This window comes from Podarcis erhardii (genome assembly GCF_964252035.2).
Source record: "Podarcis erhardii genome assembly, chromosome: 8".
Taxonomy (NCBI): Eukaryota; Metazoa; Chordata; class Lepidosauria; order Squamata; family Lacertidae; genus Podarcis; species Podarcis erhardii.
This window is the reverse complement of record NC_138499.1, coordinates 20,347,270-20,365,080: the sequence shown is the minus strand read 5'-3', so window position 1 is coordinate 20,365,080 and position 17,811 is coordinate 20,347,270. Positions and strand designations below refer to the sequence as shown.

Sequence of the window (17,811 nt, the reverse complement as noted above, 5' to 3'; positions counted from 1 at the left end):
CCATTTGCAACAGCAGTTGCTGGTACCCACATGGCTGGGATAACATTTAAATGACATGTAACTTCTCACTTCTTGTTTATTATTATTATTAATTATTTAAGTTTGTGTACAGCCCTTCATTTCAAGATCACAGAGCGGTTTGCAACAACAAAATACAAAATGAGAACACAGAATACATCATAAAAGAATAACGTGCCACGTCCCAAACGAATGCCTACGTGTATATAAGTAATAATTTGTGTCAGTTTTAAAGCCATCCGAGTCCCCCCCCCATGTTTTTAAAATTCTGAAGGGAATTACAAATAAACATTTTTCTGTCAGCCTGACAGTTAATTTTCTTTTGGCTCTGCATGCCTCTCATTTTAAAGCCCCGCCCATCTCTCCTCCCCCCCCCCGCGCGCCTTCCTCGGGCCAAAGCGCGAGATGACGCCTCGGAAGGCGGAGACAAGCACACACTGAGGCGCTTGCGCAAAACGCCTTTTCCGCTTCCTGTCTTCCTCCCCCCCCCCTATCCTGCGCCTGGTTGGCCGAGAGCGGCGGGGCGCGGCCGGAAGAGGCGGGTCCGAGCTCGCGAGCGGGTCTCCCAGGTAACAGCAAGGCCGGGCTGGCGGCCGCGGCCTAGGAGGGAAGCAAGCGATGGCAGCAGCGGCGGCGGCAGCAGCAGCATCAGCAGCGGCGGCAACGGCCACGTCTGAGCGGGAGGCCGCGTCCGCCCTTGAATGAAGGGAGCCGGCGGGCGCCGAGGGAAGCGGCTCCCCCTCGGCTCGCGCCGCCGCCGTCGTGTCGCCTCTTCTCCCGCTTGGCGCTGGACAAGGTGAGCGGGCGCCGGGGAGGCGCCTCGTCCCGGGGGGTGAGCTGGGCAGCTGCTTCCCCGGCTCGGAGAGGAAGCAGGCGGGCCCCGTCCCTCCCTCGGCCCGCCTGCCGGCCCTGATGGGGCGGCCGCTGGTTGGCCAGCCGCGGTTCTCCCCCCGCTTCCCAGTGGCGGCTCTTCCGCCGGAGCGAGGAGTTCCAACTTGCCAGACACCCGCTTCCCCTCTGCCGAGCTCAGCTAACCAGGGAAGCCCCAAAAGGTGTTCTTTCCCCCTTCTCACCTTGTAATGTAAGAGTCGCAGCCTTGTTGCGGAAAGCCAGCGGGAGGTGTTCTGCGGCACCCCTTTTGCAAAAAAAGGGAGTTTTATTCGGGCATGTGCTTTTTGCTTTATGAGGGGAAGAGAGAGGCGGAAAAGAATAATCTTTATTTGCATCAGCTACTAGCCATAGCAATAAAATAAAATGTACTGAAGACAGAGGTAGAAACTTAGCTATAGAAAATGCATTTTGGGGGTTTACATCAATAATCAAATAATAGATCTTATTCTAATTGCCCCCACTAAAAACCTTGCAGTTTTTCTGTCACCTGATCATCTCGATGTGCTTAAAGGAAGGACAGAGTAGCAGTGACTGAGTGACTCGGCATGGACAATAATAAAATCTTTATAAGGAGTGCAAGCCAGAAGCACATGAGTAACTGATGCAATACTGCCATCTCCACATGGACATAACTGTTTTTCTGGTGGAATTTTTTGAAATTGACCCTGAAGTCCAGCCGAAGGCAGTATATTCAATCCTGCAAAAGTGAAAGCACGTCTGTACTTTGGAATTGTTAAATTTTGCAGATAGGGTGCCAAAGTGTCAAGATGACTAGGTGGAAAATAATCATACCATGGACAATATGTCCTTATTGTGGCCAAATTATTCTCTCGCTCGATATCATACAGGCGCTGTCTAATTAAATTATTTGCTTCGCTGAAGCCCAGTGTTAGTAACTGTTGTGGTGATGAACCAGAAAAGTAATGCTTTTGGTTGACAATTTTAGTCCAAGCACTCTCATGACAGTCTTGCGATGCTAAGGGTAGTAGGCCAGTGGGGTTTAAATTTAGGCAAAGCCATGCAGGAATCGTGACTGAAGAATCCCCGACACATGTCCATCCAACCTTGGGTTAAAAGCCTCTTGATAGATTCAAGACACATTCAATATGTTAGTTCCTGAGGTCAGTGGGGAAATGAAACTGGAAGGAATACAGGCAGGGATAATGGCAGTAAAGTGTAAACGTGTGGAAAACACGGTTGCAGCAATCTAGCGGTGTTTATGGTAAACATCCTGGCACCGGTTAGTTACTGTAATTAGCATCTGTAGTTGAGTCAAAGGCCATAACCTCGTTTCGAAGCTCAATTGATAAGCTTGGTTTTCCTTTTGTGGGAATGAGTTGAGTAAAAGTTGGAAGCTGCTCTAAACTAGGTACTATAAATACTAGTGATAGTTGTACAGTGGTACCTTGGGTTACAGATGCTTCAGGATGAGAACAGAAATCGCACGGCAGCAGTGGGAGGCCGCATTAGCTAAAGTGGTATCTCAGGTTAAGAACAGTTTCAGGTTAAGAACGAACCTTCAGAACGAATTAAGTTATTAACCTGAGGTAGCACTGTAGTTCTTTATAAAACAGTGCTTCCCACTTGGAACCAAAGCCCACCTTTTAAAAAAAGTTTGGGGTGCCCTCTGACATGTGCAGCTAAATAAAACTTCAAGCATTAGGGGACGTACATCACTAGATAAAAGTTATAGTTCCTCTTGTTCTTTTGAACTTTTACTGTTCCTATCTACATGCATCACTTGTGAGATTGCCTTTTTCTTCAAAGAAATACTGAACTTACTTCTGTTATCACAAATTATGAGAACTATATCTAGAGATAGGGAGAAATGACCTTGATCATGTGAGATGCAAAGAAAAGCTCCTTGGCTGTATTTAATGCATGTTATACTGGATGAAACTTCAGACAAGTCCAGCATGCTTAAGCTGGTCAAGGAAGGGGTCACTCACTGTAAACTGTTGTATTGACCTAGTATTTGAGGAGAAAAACTCCATGTTCAACTGTCCAGATGTCTTTACTGCATACCTGTTTCCCTAGATTTGATTCATAATAGCACCTCAAGCTGTATAGTTTATTGTTCTATTCTAAATAAGTTTGAGTTATGAGATTGACACTAAAGTCATGGGCATGTCATATCGGCAGTTAAAATTTTAGGATAAGCATTACAGTTACTTTGTTGCAAGTCTTAACTCTTTGTTTCTAGAAATATTTGCAACCCAAACATGTGCATGTTTACTGGGAAGCAAGTCCCAGTGAGCTCAATGGAATTTGATGTTGGTTGGAAGAGAAACTGGCTATTACTCATGAGTCTTGGTAATTGTGGCTACCAGATTTTTTGTTTTAAATACAGGCTCATATATTTTAGATTCCATTTAAATTGAACAACTTGAACGTTACACCGTTAACATTTACAGTGGTGCCTCGCAAGACGAAATTAATTCGTTCCGCAAGTTTTTTCTTCTTGCGAGTTTTTCGTCTTGCGAAGCACGGTTTCCCATAGGAATGCATTGAAAATCAATTAATGCGTTCCTAGGGAGACCGCCTTCAGACCAGGTCCGGGGACAGTCTGTCCCCGGACCTCTTCTGAGGGCTGGCGGGGGGAGAAGGACTTTTCTCCCCACCGCCAGCCTTCAGAACAGCCTTCTGAAGGCTGGCGGTGGGAAGAAAAGCCCTTCTCCCACTGCCAGCCTTCAGAAGAGTTCCTGCAGGGCTGCCTAGGCTGCGGATAGCAGCCTGCTGCCCGGCGCGAGGGGCGCTCTGAAGCAGAGCGCCCCTCGCGCGGGGCAGACATTCGCAGCTTGGGGAGCCCTGCAGGACTTCCCCGCAGGGCTCTCCAAGCTGCGGATAGCAGGCTGCTGCCCCGCACGAGGGGCGCTCTGCTTCAGAGCGCCCCTCGCGCGGGGCAGACATTCGCAGCTTGGGGAGCCCTGCAGGACTTCCCCACAGGGCTCTCCAAGCTGCGGATAGGGGCAGCAGGCTGCTATCCGCAGCTTGGAGAACTCTTCTGCGGGGAACTCTTCTGAAGGCTGGCGGGGGAGAAGGGCTTTTCTTCCCACTGCCAGCCTTCAGAACAGCCTTCTGAATGTTGGCGGTGGGGAGGAAAACCTTCCTCCAACCGCAAGTCTTCAAGACAGGTCCGGGAACAGAGGAGAAGCGCTGCCGCCTTCCCCTCTGTTCCCGGACCTGTCCTGAAGGCTTGCGGTGGGAGGAGGGCTTTCCTCCCCACCGCCAACATTCAGAATGCTGTTCTGAATGTTGGCGGTGCGGAGGAAAAACCCTCCTCCCACCGCAAGCCCCGGGAACAGAGGAGAAGCGCTGCGCGCCTTCTCCTCTGTTCCCGGACCTCCCACCGCAAGCCTTCAGGACAGGTCCAGGAACAGAGGAGAAGGCGCGCTGCGCTTCCCCGCTGTCCCCGGAGATTTCCCTATGGGCTTTCGTCTTGCGAAGCAAGCCCATAGGGAAATTCGTCTTGCGAAGCCGCTAAAAATCGGAAAACCCTTTCGTCTTGCGGGTTTTTCGTTTAGCGAGGCATTCGTCTTGCGGGGCACCACTGTAAAAGGCAAAGCTTCTACTTTATACATTTGACTCACTCTGGTTGTGACACATTAAGAATGCTGGACATGGGTGGGAATTGCTGTTTGAGGAATAGCCATTTTTTGAGCAGTACGAGTTGACATTTGTGACAATTTGGGGGGTTTTTTTGCACCCACGAAAATCCACAAGAGATGTTCATATACCTAGTATACGTTATAGTATGTAGTCATGATTACTACTTGTATTGAAAAAAATAAGGGTTTGCTATATTCAATCTATATATTTTGTCACTTTGAAAAAGCAAAACACCTTTTGGCCCTTAGATGAATTTCCAAGCTATCTGGAAGAGTGGCTAATGGGGATAATACAGTTGTCCACGTACAGTACCCCACAGTCAATTTCGACTGGACTTAGCCATCCAGGGGTCTTTTACCTTTACTCCCTTATGAAAATGAGGGGTTATGAACCATATTTTCTCTTAATTGACAAGGGCTGTCCCTTGCTCTGAACAAATTAAGTACTATAGTGCTAAAGAAGAATTCCTGTACCTGTATAGCTAAATGGGGTAAACCAGATAACAAGGACAGGCAGAAAGTAGGGGCAATGCCTATAATTTGAGGGTCTCCTATGCGGGTGGCGCTGTGGTTTAAACCACAGAGCCTAGGACTTGCCGATCAGAAGGTCGGCTGTTCGAATCCCCGCAACGGGGTGAGCTCCCATTGCTCGGTCCCTGCTCCTGCCAAGCTAGCAGTTCAAAAGCACGTCAAAGTGCAAGTAGATAAATAGGTACCGCTCCAGCGGGAAGGTAAACGGTGTTTCCGTGCACTGCTCTGGTTCGCCAGAAGCGGCTTAGTCATGCTGGCCACATGACCCGGAAGCTGTACACCGGCTCCCTCGGCCAGTAAAGCGAGATGAGCGCCGCAACCCCAGAGTTGGTCATGACTGGACCTAATGGTCAGGGGTCCCTTTACCTTTACCATTATCTGTTTACTGGGACAATGGCATAACTTGCAAACCTCTTATCATATCCTTCCTTTATTTACCTTTTCTCTAAATGAAAAAGCTCCAACCATTGCATCCTTCACTTGTTAGAGGATTAGCTTCAGGCCCCTGCTAATTTTGGTTGTCTTTCTCTTTCTTTTCCACCTCAGCAAGATGCAGTGACTGGAACTGTGCACAGTATTCCATATGAAGTTTGATCATAGATTTGTATAAGGCCATTATAGTATTGGTCTTTTTATTTTAATACTTTTCCTGTTCATTTCCAGCATGGATTTTGCCATTTTCATAATGCAGGATTGATGTTTGCATTGAGCTATTCAACATGACTTCAAGATTGCTTGCCAGAGTAGTAGCCACTAGATCAGGCCCCGTCATTGTATATATGAAACTAGGATTTTCTTCCCCAGTGTGCATCACTTCCTGCTTAACTAAACACCATTTTCTCTTTTAGTACCCATTCAACTCTTTATTTGGAACTCTTTATTATCCCTTTTCATTTCATCATCCCATTTAATTTGGTGTCATCAACAAACGTGGCCACCATATAGTCTAGCTCTCTAAACAACCTACATCAGACAAAGTTAAAAGAGGTTGTATTGGATTACCCATGGCTTCTGAGATGACAAAGGGAAGTCCAAAAGGATGGCAAACACTATAGGCCAAAAGACCAGTTTTAACTGAAGGGAGAAAAGTGAGTAGGCTGGAGAGAATTCACTAACTGTGTGTTGCTTTGGCAACCAAGATGAACTTTTCTTATATGCCTGAGGTATGGCTTGTGAGGACTCGTGCAGAGAGTTATGGGCCATTTACACTTCAGAACAATCCAGGAAAGTAGACTAAGAAGGTAGAAGATGATGATGAAGAAGAAGATGAAGAAATGAGACTGGTGGACATAAAATCATAGAATTGTAAGCTGGAACAGACTCAACTTACAATTCAACCCCCTGCAATGCAGGAGTCCTGCCCACAGCTGTCTCTGGGTGAGCTCAAACCATTAACCTTCTGGGTAGCAGCCAGATGTTCTCTTGGGAGCTACGATTCAATGACAGGGGCTCACTGAATCTGAGATATGCTTAAGGTACATGGTAGGACTACCTCCTTGCAGTGGAGGGTCTTTAAGTTGTGGAAGAAGGTAGAAGGACATTTTCAGAGACAGATACTGTATTTTCAGCCCTTTTTTACATACTCTGAGAAATGCTAGCTCCAGAACTTAAGTTAGTACTATTATTTACTAGTTCATTGCAGTGTACGTTGGCGGGCGGCTAGGGGGGAGGAGCATCATGAGTGTCTGATTGTTCTAAATTTATGTTCTTATTTTATAATGCCACTCTTATCTGGTTGCTGTAACTGGTTGGAGCTGTTGGTTGAGAGAGATTATTTTCATGGCATTTAACAGTTGCATGCTTGTTAACTTTGCAGAATGCATTTGAATCCTTGTGATTTTCAGGGTATTGCTTCAACATCAGTTACTAATAGATACAGAATTTATCCCTGAGAAAATACAGATCACCTAACTTACCACTTCTGTTTCCATCCTCTTAGGTGTATGTGAACCCTTTGCTTATTGAGGTAACTGTGTTACTATAGGGTTATATCCCCCCACCTCGGTTCCGAGTTGGTGTCAAATTGGGAAGGAGTGTGAAGATAAACTTTTTTTCTTTCTCATGGAAAATTACTCCTCCATCTTGGCCTGCAAACCTAGGCATGCTTAGTTGAAGTAAATATAATAATACAAGCATACTTAGTTGAAGTGAATGAAATAATGCTTTTAACATTGATTGGTTTCTGTTCATTTTATACATTAACTCCAGTCCAGGAGAACCTAGATCTTCGAATCTACATATATCTTTTTGGAGGGGTTATTTGTCCTGATACACCTGATATGTGCATAGTTAGCTTATTTGTACATTTTTCTTACTGACCTTTATAAAGCCTCACACAGTTGAGTTACAACTATTTAACTTGTGTGAATTCAGCTTTATACACTTGGCTGAAAAAAGAGGGTTGACCATCCAAGGGGAAGAAATGTTGGCAATCTCACAGTACACTTAAATATTTTGAAATGTCTTCAGAAACTTCGTTGCTGTGCCAATTCCAGAAGTTTCCACAGGTAGATAAGCCACTGGAGTATCAGTTGCTGCTGAGCATTAAGAGCTTCCCGCCCCCCCCCCCCCTTTTTTTGAATGATGAAGCACCTTTCCCTCCTAAATGAAGTAACAGGACAGGATTGCCCGCCTGCCACTATTGCCTTCCATCATGTTATTTACTCTTCTATTCTTCTTGCCATTTACAGTACACTTATGATATATTATGGGATATGAGGATATGCTTCAACCTCATGCTGTCTTAATAAAGTTATTTGTGGTCATAAAATGCAATTCCTATATACAGTTTGTAAGAATAAAAAATCTTAGGCATTGTGACATACAGACAAGACCTTGTTAGATAACAAAATTCCAAATATGCTGTAAAGCTCCTGGGAGAACTATAAAGTAGTTTCTGTATAATAGAATAGATTTTGAGTTGTAGGACTCTCAATTATTTCACAAAATTGCACTGTTGAAGCTGAAATGGTGATAGTTATTGTCTGAGAATTATTTTTCTCTGTCTGAAAGAATTCCTTGATGGTTATTCACAGGTGAATATGTACAGGATTGCAGGCTTAGTGTTGCATATCATGAGAAAATGTAGGGTTAACTGACTTCATGGTAACACTGACTGTTCTGAACTGTAATAAACTCTGCCAGAATGGTAAGCATTATGGGCTGTATGTTTACAGAGTGGGAGTACAGGAGAAAGTTCATATTTGTATTTTCCAGTTTAAGTCTGTCTGTGAATGAGACATAAAAAGATCCAAAATACTATTCATTGCATTAATGAAATCAAGTGAAAAACAGAGTGTGTGATTGACTTTTCATTAATTAGTATAAACTTCTTTTAAAAAATTCAGATTAGCTTCTTGTGAAGCCCTGTTGAAGTGCAGTAGAAACTCACTTGAATAGTCACTCAGTTGATAAACTATGGCAAGTAAGAATTGCTTCCATGCAGGGAATATTTGGTTGAGGCAGAGAGGTGGTTCTTTTGTTCACTTCAGGCTGTTAATGTGTCAGAAGTTAGTAACATAGGTTTGTATGGGCAGGCAGGCTAGTAATTTTTTGTGATTTTAAAAATTAATAGTAAGTTGAATGCCCTGATGCTGCAGTTACTGGAAACCATTTGTGGAACTTGATAAAGAAGAGAACCACAAACTTGAATTATAGTTTTTCCATTTTTATTTGGACTATTTAAGTGTCTGATTCCAAATTATCTTTGTGGGGCTTAGGGAGTGAAGTGCAAAGGCAGTTTAGACAACCCGCCTCTCCCCTGGACCTGATAAATTCAAGAGGCTGCTTATAGTTTGGCTTCTTAATATCTGCTTTCCTTGGTAAAAAAGCAAGACTTGAAGGTGGTCTGAAAAAAATATGTAAACTCATGAATTCAGTGAGCATAAACATAGAAGGGCTGGTTAGGCCTAGTTTGGATGTTACAGCCAAAGAGTGGTTTAGCGAATGGGAATGTGCTGGCTTTGTTCCTGCATCCATAAGGTAGTAAAAAGTTGTGTAATACATGTCAGCATAATTGTATTAATTCTTTTGCAGGTGAAGACTTTCACCATGGCCATTACACAGTTCCGTCTTTTTAAAATTTGTACATGCCTGGCAGCAGTACTGTCTTTTTTTAAGCGCTTAATATGCAGGTAAATAGCTTCTCTTGCATGTGATTTTGGTTTAATTGTAAGGTTTTTCCCCTCTTCATTTGTGAAGAACTTTGTTTTCTTATTTAATTTCAGGCTGTGTAAAGCTCTACCTTAATTTGCATGGTTACACGTTTAAATGAGTTGTACCTAAAAGAGTTGTAAAATATATATATATATCATTTTATTCCTTATTTGGACTGCTAAGAAATAGCCATGACAGTTGTTTTAAAGCACCTACTTTCACCTCTTCTTTTTCATGTCATCTATATAACTTTTTCTGGAACTTCTGGAGTACCTGGAAATGTTGAACAATTTTTTTTCTGGTTTGAAACCACACTTTTAGCAACATAGAAGCTAACAATGTAAACATTTCTTTGGAAAAAGGAAGTGCTATACTGCAAAAGCAACAGAGACTGCTGGGACACCTTAAGCCACTTATTGTGGCATTAGTGTTTGTGGGCCAGAATCTACACCTTTGAATGCATGATGAGGTCATTTTAATTAGCTGACATATCTGCATTACTGCCCTAGGCTCCTTTGGAGGAATTAATTAAGTAGATAAAATCCTGAGTACAGAGAGAAGGGTAAAAAGTCTTTCATTCTTTGTTAGGGACAAAGTCAAGCAGTTCCAGGGAGCAGTAGGTGTCACAATACTTTTCAGGAGTGGGTCTTACCAGAGCAAACTAGATCTTGTATTCATGTGACTGGATTTTCTGTCCTCAATATTTGTTTGTTTGTTATCTGCATACTCAATATTTTTCCTCTTGATGAATAAACATAGCTAGATAATACTGTAAATAAACATCAAATAGAAACAATTTCAGAAAGTCTTTGCAGCAGTAATTACACTGGTCTAAGGTGCCAATTAATCTTTATCTGTTACTCAACCCTGCCCCCCCCCCAGCCAAAAAAAACCCATGGACAAATTGAGGCATGCAGATAGAATCATAGCATTGGAAGGGACCACAAGGATCATCTAGTCCACCTTTCCGGAATTCAGGAATCTTTCACCCAAAGTGGAGTTTGAACCCATGGCGCTGAGATTAGGAGTCTCATGCTACCGACTAAGCTACCCCTCTACTCCTTTTTTTTTTAATGTAGAAGTATGCTTGTTGCTTCTGTAGTGTTCATTCAGTAGTGGTTCTATGAACTTTAATTTGGTTCAAGATTGAACCTTGAAAATATTAAAACTTTACTTAAAAATTAGAAAACAAAAGTACAGTCCCTGTGAAGATTTTGGTAGTTACAGCATAGATCCCATTCCCGGCAAACTTCCCTTATTATTCTCTCTGGGTTTATACTCACTCACCACCTCCACCCCAATATAAATAGTGAGAAGCATACATACAATAAATAATGTTAAACACTGTTCCATCCATTTGGGCTGCATAATTCAAGAAATTTAGCAAGACTTTATCGAACTAAAGACTGAAAGCTGTGTCTTCCAGGCACAGTTCTCTCTTCAAAGTTCAAAGTTCTTTACACACTTCAGTGCCTGTGTTTTGGTACAGAGAAACTATACAGGCTACTACTTCAGTTAATGTTCCAACACAAGGATTTTAATGGCCAGATTCCACAGGAGGAAGAGCAATCAGAAAAGAAAGTGACCTCTTCTTTTTATATATTGTAAAGCAGGGGGAGGCAATAAGATGCTCTCCTAATGGTACGGACACTAACTCCATCAGCCCCAGCCAGCATGTGCAATGGTTGGAGTCAAAGAGAATTGTAGTCCATACTATCTAGATGTCATCACACTGTGTATGTGTTCCCTTCCAAATCACAGATGTGCAAGCAGGAGTCTGTACCTTGGTAAGAAGTAGTCAGGTATGTTGATTCTTATGAAGGAAATTACTTGCATCAGCTGAGAGACATCTATAGTAACTAGGATAGTAGTGGGAGGTCTAAATTAAGATAAAGATATAGACCAGCACGTCTTCAAAAGCAGATATTAATCTTTGCTTGTTCACACAAAAGTTACTAACCTTTTCAATCCACTACATTTTCACTTAGCTACGTTCAATAATTTTCTTTAACATATTTAGCCTTACTAATAGCTTTTAGTGTTCGTGTTTTCAGAACTAAGAAGATCCTTGCCTTTCTTTTTCAGGACTGGAAGAGGGCGAAAACTTAGTGGAGATCAAATAACTCTACCAACTACTGTGGATTACTCGTTGGTTCCAAAGCAGGTAATACCTTTTAATGTCAGTGATTGAACAATAGTAATTCCAAGTGGCTCAGTCAAATATAGATTGTTTTTTATGAGTGTCAAGCTGCAAATAGAAAGCTGAAGTCTCACTGTTTTCATCTTTAGTCAGAAGTAGAAGACTGGACTTCGTGGGATGAAGATGCACCTACAAGCGTGAAGATTGAAGGTGGCAATGGCGATGTGGCCAATCAGCAAAATGGTTTGGAAGAAATGGAGCCTGACTATTTTAAGGACATGACGCCAACAATAAGGAAAACACAGAAAGTAGGTTTCAAGCACGCGTGACACCAAACGTTATGTAACATCTTATAAAGTAGTCCCTATTAGTATTTGGTGCAGAGGAAATTTCTTTGTGTGAATCAGCTGGTCTGGGGCATTTTAGTATTGTAATGCAACAACATGGTTGTATGTGGCAGAGGGATAACATGCAAAATTAAAGGTGTTACTCTTGATCTCTTAACTGGCTAGTCTGGGTTGCTACAAGTACAGCAGCATGGATAGTTACATTATTGCTGCTTGTATCAAATTTTGGAGACTTCAGAGGAAGCTTACTCTTTTCTGTAGCTTAGAACTTCATTTGTAATCAGGTGACTGGCTTGTATGTTTACTGGCAACAGTATGATACCAAGGGAGTTGGTGCAATTAAGCTTTCCAGAGCAGCGTTGACTCAGTTCAGAAGTGTACCAGCCTTCATAAGCTTTGGTTTTGTCCCTTTTCTCCTCCTGGGTATGCAAAAAGAGGAAATCATAAGCACCTTTTCAGTTTTTAAACAGGCCATAGGGCTCTGTTTTTGCCCAAACATGGGAAACACCAGTTTGTTTAACTTTGGTTAGTGGAAACACACTGAAATCTGAGACCATGGTTTAATCCTGGCTAAATTCTCGCTGACTAGAGCTTAAGTAAAGCAGCGTTACCAAAGTTTGGACATAACGGGAAACCGTATTTTAAAACTGGATGCCGCTGCTTCTGATCATTTGGCTGCAAGAGGTTGGGAGGGAGAGTGAGCAGCATAAGTCTAAAGGTCATGCAGAGTGGTTCATTGTTTGGGAAGTATGGGAATGCCCGTGTGTGCGAGTTTCCTTCCAATTCACAGTTGTGCAGGTGTGAGTCTGTACCTTATTGTCAAGTAGTCAGATATCATATTGTCATGAGGCATGATTCATTGTGGCCACAGTAGGTTAATGAGCTGAAAATCTTGCAATTCATTCTGTTAATAATGAAGGTATTTATGATATGTTTTCTCTTTCCTCTCCAATGTTATATTACAGATTATTGTTAAAAAACGCGAACCCTTAAGTTTTGGGAACCAGGATGTCAGTGCAGGATTTTCTAGTAGATTAGCAGCTACACAAGACACTCCTTTTATTCATCAGTCTGTAAGTATCTCCTCTGTACTGATCACTTTCTGTGTTTAGATAATGTTTTCTCTCAGAAGAATGTGTAACTATTTTTGCTTTTTCAGAGGCAGGTTGTATTGTTGGAATGTCTCTTAAGGGTACTTTCCAATGCCAAATCTCCAAAGGCAGCACTTCATTTTAAAGAGTGTATCTTGAAACTTGTTGATTATATCACTCCTACCTGTACTCCTACCTCCCATAATACAAAAGACATGCTAAATTGCAAAATAAAAATGGTTGAACTGCCAAAGCCTCGCCCTTCCAAGCATTGACCTGCTATTTTGGTGGCTTGTGGTAGAGTAGCTTCAGGCATGGCTCAGTACACTTTCTTTCCTACTTCTTGTTCTCCGTGGCATGTTAGCCTCGCTACAGTTTTGGTTGATCCAGTCTGCTCCCCAAGCTTTCAAACTGTAGGATTGATTTAATTCATTCACTTCCCCCTTAACCTCTATTACAGGGGTATCAAAACTTTTTTCAAAGAGGGCCAGATTTGATGAAGTGAACATGCGTGAGGGCCAACCAAAGGTGTTGAACTTTGAAGTTGTTGAGCATTTTATTGGATTTTACCTCAGGGAATAAACTGCCACAGGGGCTGGATTAAACCGACTGGCGGTCTGGATTAGACCCCTGAAACGGACTTTGGACATGCCTGACCTTACATGCAACAAGTATATCTGTCAAAATTAAGAACTAAACCAGTGCATCCATTTGTTCCCTCTATCGATAAATGTGGTGGTTCTCCACTACCCCCCATGAAATGGATGCGATGCATTAGACAATTGCCCATAAAAGGAAGTGGTTGTCAACCCCCCAAGCCTGCCAAAAGGCTCCCATGGGTGTCAAGGGAACTCTGCTGAATAGGGTGTGTTGTGCTCAGCAGGGGAGCTGAGGGTGAAAGGGGGACTGTGGAAAATCAGGTGGAAGCACCTTCTCTGAAGACTTCCTGCAGTTCTTCCTTTCCCCCTTTTCCCCCTGTTCTGCAGCCCACCCCATTCAGCAGGGTTCCCCTAATCCTTGGAAGATGCTGAGGAAGGAGGAGCTAGAAAACTCACCTTGTGCTAACCCCCTTTCTTGGGAACTTTTCTGGATCCAATCCTATATATCATACCTTTCGTTAACATAAATTTAGGATTTCATGTGTATAAAAACTAGGACGTGACAGAGACATCTGTGATAGTTTGCTTTGTCTGCTAGTAAAAACTTCAGGAGTTTTAGACAGATGTTCCCAAAGGGAATGTTACAATCTAGTATGGCAGGAATATGGAAGAGTGGTGTATGCACAGATAAGGAATTAATAATGTCTTGGCCAGCACTAGAAAGCAGAAAATGCTTCTGTGTTTTTGGAAGTTCATTCAACACATGACTGTCTTCATTAAGTACTGTGGAGAGTGGGAGAGTTGCAGTTGCCTAACTAGGATTCCATTCCTATACAGTGGTACCTCAGGTTACATACACTTCAGGTTACAGACTCTGCTAACCCAGAAATAGTGCTTCAGGTTAAGAACTTTGCTTCAGGATGAGAACAGAAATCGTGCTCCGGCGGCGCAGCAGCAGCAGCGGGAGGCCCCATTAGCTAAAGTGGTGCTTCAGGTTAAGAACAGTTTCAAGTTAAGAACGGACCTCCGGAACGAATTAAGTACATAACCAGAGGTACCACTGTAAATAGGATGACACAGCCCAAATGTGGAATAATAGTTTTCTGAGATTTAGCAGATTGAGTCTCTCTCTCTATAGATGTGTGTTGAATTCTTGTCCTTTTCCAGCCAGAACTGGGAGACTTGGAGACATGGCAGGAAAACAGAAATGCTTGGGAAGAAGAAGAAGATGCCTCCTGGCAAGCAGAAGAGGTTCTTAGGTAAATTCGCACAATCTTATAATTGGCTGTACTGTAAATATTTGCTGTTAACTAGCAGGCATTGATTCAGGGAGCATGCACTTTTAATCGTGTTTGCATGTAACACTAAGCTGTAGTTCATTGTTATATGAATGAACCCTTCAGCTTGTATGCTCCTCCCCGATTCCTTTCCCTTTTCTGATACAGTCACGAGCTATTAGACGCTATTGGGCCATTTTCGCTGGCACAGTGAATTTCAGTGCATGCAACAATTGCGTCAGTGGACTGATTAGCACAGAACACTGGATGCAACCCGTTGCTTGTTTTTGAACAGAAGCATGTTCAAGCGGGTGTTTCATTACACATGAATCCTCAACTGTAGTTTTATTTTAATTGTGGCATAGAAACCAACAAGCTTCATAAACCAGGGTTTGAAATTGGCTTGTGGTGAGTAGAAAATGAATGTAGCTCACCAGAGGGAGTGGGGAGTGTGCAAGTTTAAGGTCACCTAAGCTCTTCACTGTACTGAGCACAGCATTCATATAAGAGAATTAAAAAATGCAGCAGTACCTTGAGTTACCAACAACTCAGGTTACAAACTCCGCTAACCTGGAAAAGTTGCCTCAAGTTGAGAACTTTGCCCGAAAATGAGAACGGAAATCGTGTGCCAGCAGCGCATCAGCAGCAAGAGGCCCCATTAGTGAAAGCATGCCTCTAGTTAAGAACAGTTCAGGTTAAGAATGAACCTCCGGAACGAATTGTGCGTAACTAGAAGTACCACTGTAAACAGAAACCCCAAGTATAAAGAGGCAATACAATTACTGTGAAGATTCATAACAGTAAAATCATTGCAATTTGAAAAGCCCCAACACTTTCGTGAATTTAATATTGGAATGCTGTTCCCAGTGCTGCTCACTTGTCACATATCCAGAGCTTTAATCACCAGGCCAAGAATTTTCTATTCACCCAGGCATTTGATTGCTTCTGTTTAAGGCTGTTTTCTGCTCTTAATTTGAACATTTTTTTTGTTTGGTTCTATTTTCTTCTGCAATCCACTTTTGCAGATTTGGTTTAAAATCAGGATAAAAATTATGGACCATATCCAGTGCTTCAGGTCTGCTGGCATGATGGACTTCCATGCATGCAGCGGGGCTTCCTCTTCACTCCGCCCACCCATCCCCAGATGTTTGAGGGCCGTTCTAGAGAAGATTTTGGGGTGTGCACATGGAGGAGGAGAAGTCTCATTACACCAGTGGAAATATATTGAATGGAGTCCCTTTTATTTGCTTACTTACTTTTAAAAAATACTATTTATCAATAAAAAGTGGAGAAAAGGCCATATTCAGGTTCCAACTCAGCTAAGAGTTTATGAATGACAGCTTCTCCATACCTTCCTATTGCATACTTAGTCAGCACAAGAACCCAAATAGCGTGGTTTGAAGGCACAAGAAGCTGTGCCTGGATTGGAGCCACATGTACACCATCTTTCTTTCATGATGGAAGAAAGGCGGGATCTGCAGTGTTTGCTAAGGATTCCACTTCATCTAAGTCGCTGATAAAAAATGTTGAAGCGTACTGGACAGTGCTTCATTCAAAATCCCATTCTGATTGGTAGAAAAGCATTGATGAGTTCTGTTTAAGTATAGTTGTAAAGATGAGCAGAAAAGGTTGTTGTTATAATATACAGTCGTACCTTGGTTCTCAAGCAGAGTCGTACCTTGGTTCTCAAGTCTGTTCAACTTCCAAAAACATTCAGAAACCAAGGCATGGCTTCTGATTGGCTGCAGGAGCTTCCTGTACTCAATCAGAAGGCGTCAGACATTTGGCTTCCAAAAAGTTCACAAAACACTTCCGGGTTTGTGGTGTTCAGGAGCCAAAACGTTCGAGTCACAAGGCGTTCGAGAACCAAGGTACGACCCTATACTTGGCAAAGAATAGTTTAAATTGTTGGAAATACTGAATCCTTAAAATAATACCTTCCCTAGCCACCAGAGGGCTCAGTATACATCCAAGCCTCTCCCATTCTTGCTTAAAGAATAATCACCGTTCCTTATATTTCACTTTCTTGAGGATTAGTGTTAAGGCCATGGATGGTTTCCCATGCAGTAGTCAAAATACATGGTCTGAAATCTTACCCAACTGCTACGAGAAGGGGTGAATTTTACTTCAAACAATGTTCACATCTGTTTTACCAAGCTTATGTTGGTTAACATGTTCCACTGCTTAGCTCTAAATTGTATTGGAAAGTAGATTATATTCCGTGGGTAGGCTGCTATTGGTCCCATCTCAGGCAGCCATTAATTCTGTGTCACTGTATTTGTGCACCTTCTGTATACGGAAAGTATTTGCATCCATTAGATGGAAAGTCATTTTCATCTTTTGCATCCATTGATGCAATTCTATTTTTTTGTCAAATTGCAGGCAGCAGAAAATAGCAGAAAGGGAAAAAAGGGCAGCTGAGCAACAAAGGAAGAAAATGGAGAAAGAAGCACAGCGGTTAATGAAGAAAGAACAAAATAAAATTGGTGTGAAGCTGTCCTAACAACATTTGCCTTGGTCTCACGGAGCCAGCAGTGGGGAGAGAATTCAGCTTCATCATTTTGTATTGATCTCAGTATTTTTAGAACTCCGGCTCACTACTTATTTTAAAGCCATCTTGGAAGAGACGGTTGGTTCTTCCATAAAGCAACTGGACAGTTCAAACAACGACAACATCATCCCATTTAATCCCATCAAGATGGGACAGTGTTTCCTGCAGAAGCCCTATCCCCATGCACTCCCACTGCGAGAAGAGCTGCTACTTCATAAACTCTTCAAATGCCTGTTTTGAAGCTAAAGGGAAAAGGGTGTAAATAATTGAATGATGGCAATCTATTGTCTATTATGCTTATTACGAGAAAGGTGTGTAATTAAATAATTTTAAAGAATGTGTTGCTTCACTGCTTGTTTTCACAAAACCCTGCCTTTATTGCAGTACTAAGTGCCTCATTATAAATTTTAGGGAAGCCAATTAAGCTGACGGTGTCGTACATAGAAGGATAATTTACTTAAGGCCAGCCATGACTTCAGGCAAAAAAGAAGATGTTGCTATTATCTTGCTTTGTTCGATGTACCTATGGTGATGTTTGCTTTCTTGCATCTTTAAACTCCCAAGATAAAAGCCCTGCTAGAAGGTTAAGCTGAGATAGCAACT

The 17,811-nt window shown here is 42.5% G+C and overlaps 1 protein-coding gene across 2 annotated transcripts; it reads left to right on the top strand.

Moving 5' to 3' along the window:
• Positions 1 to 556: 556 nt before the first annotated feature.
• EBAG9 (estrogen receptor binding site associated antigen 9) lies at positions 557 to 17,545 on the top strand. 2 transcript variants are annotated; one of them, XM_081874802.1, is made up of 7 exons: positions 562 to 814; positions 9,084 to 9,181; positions 11,289 to 11,367; positions 11,493 to 11,651; positions 12,656 to 12,763; positions 14,548 to 14,639; positions 17,040 to 17,545. In XM_081874802.1, the coding sequence occupies exons 2-7, from the start codon at positions 9,099 to 9,101 to the stop codon at positions 17,158 to 17,160; spliced, it is 642 nt and encodes a 213-aa protein (XP_081730928.1). In that variant the 5' UTR covers positions 562 to 814; positions 9,084 to 9,098; the 3' UTR covers positions 17,161 to 17,545. The 2 variants fall into 2 exon arrangements, with proteins under 2 accessions (XP_081730927.1, XP_081730928.1); XM_081874801.1 differs by lacking the exon at positions 9,084 to 9,181 and having other exon boundaries at positions 557 to 814.
• Positions 17,546 to 17,811: the final 266 nt, after the last annotated feature.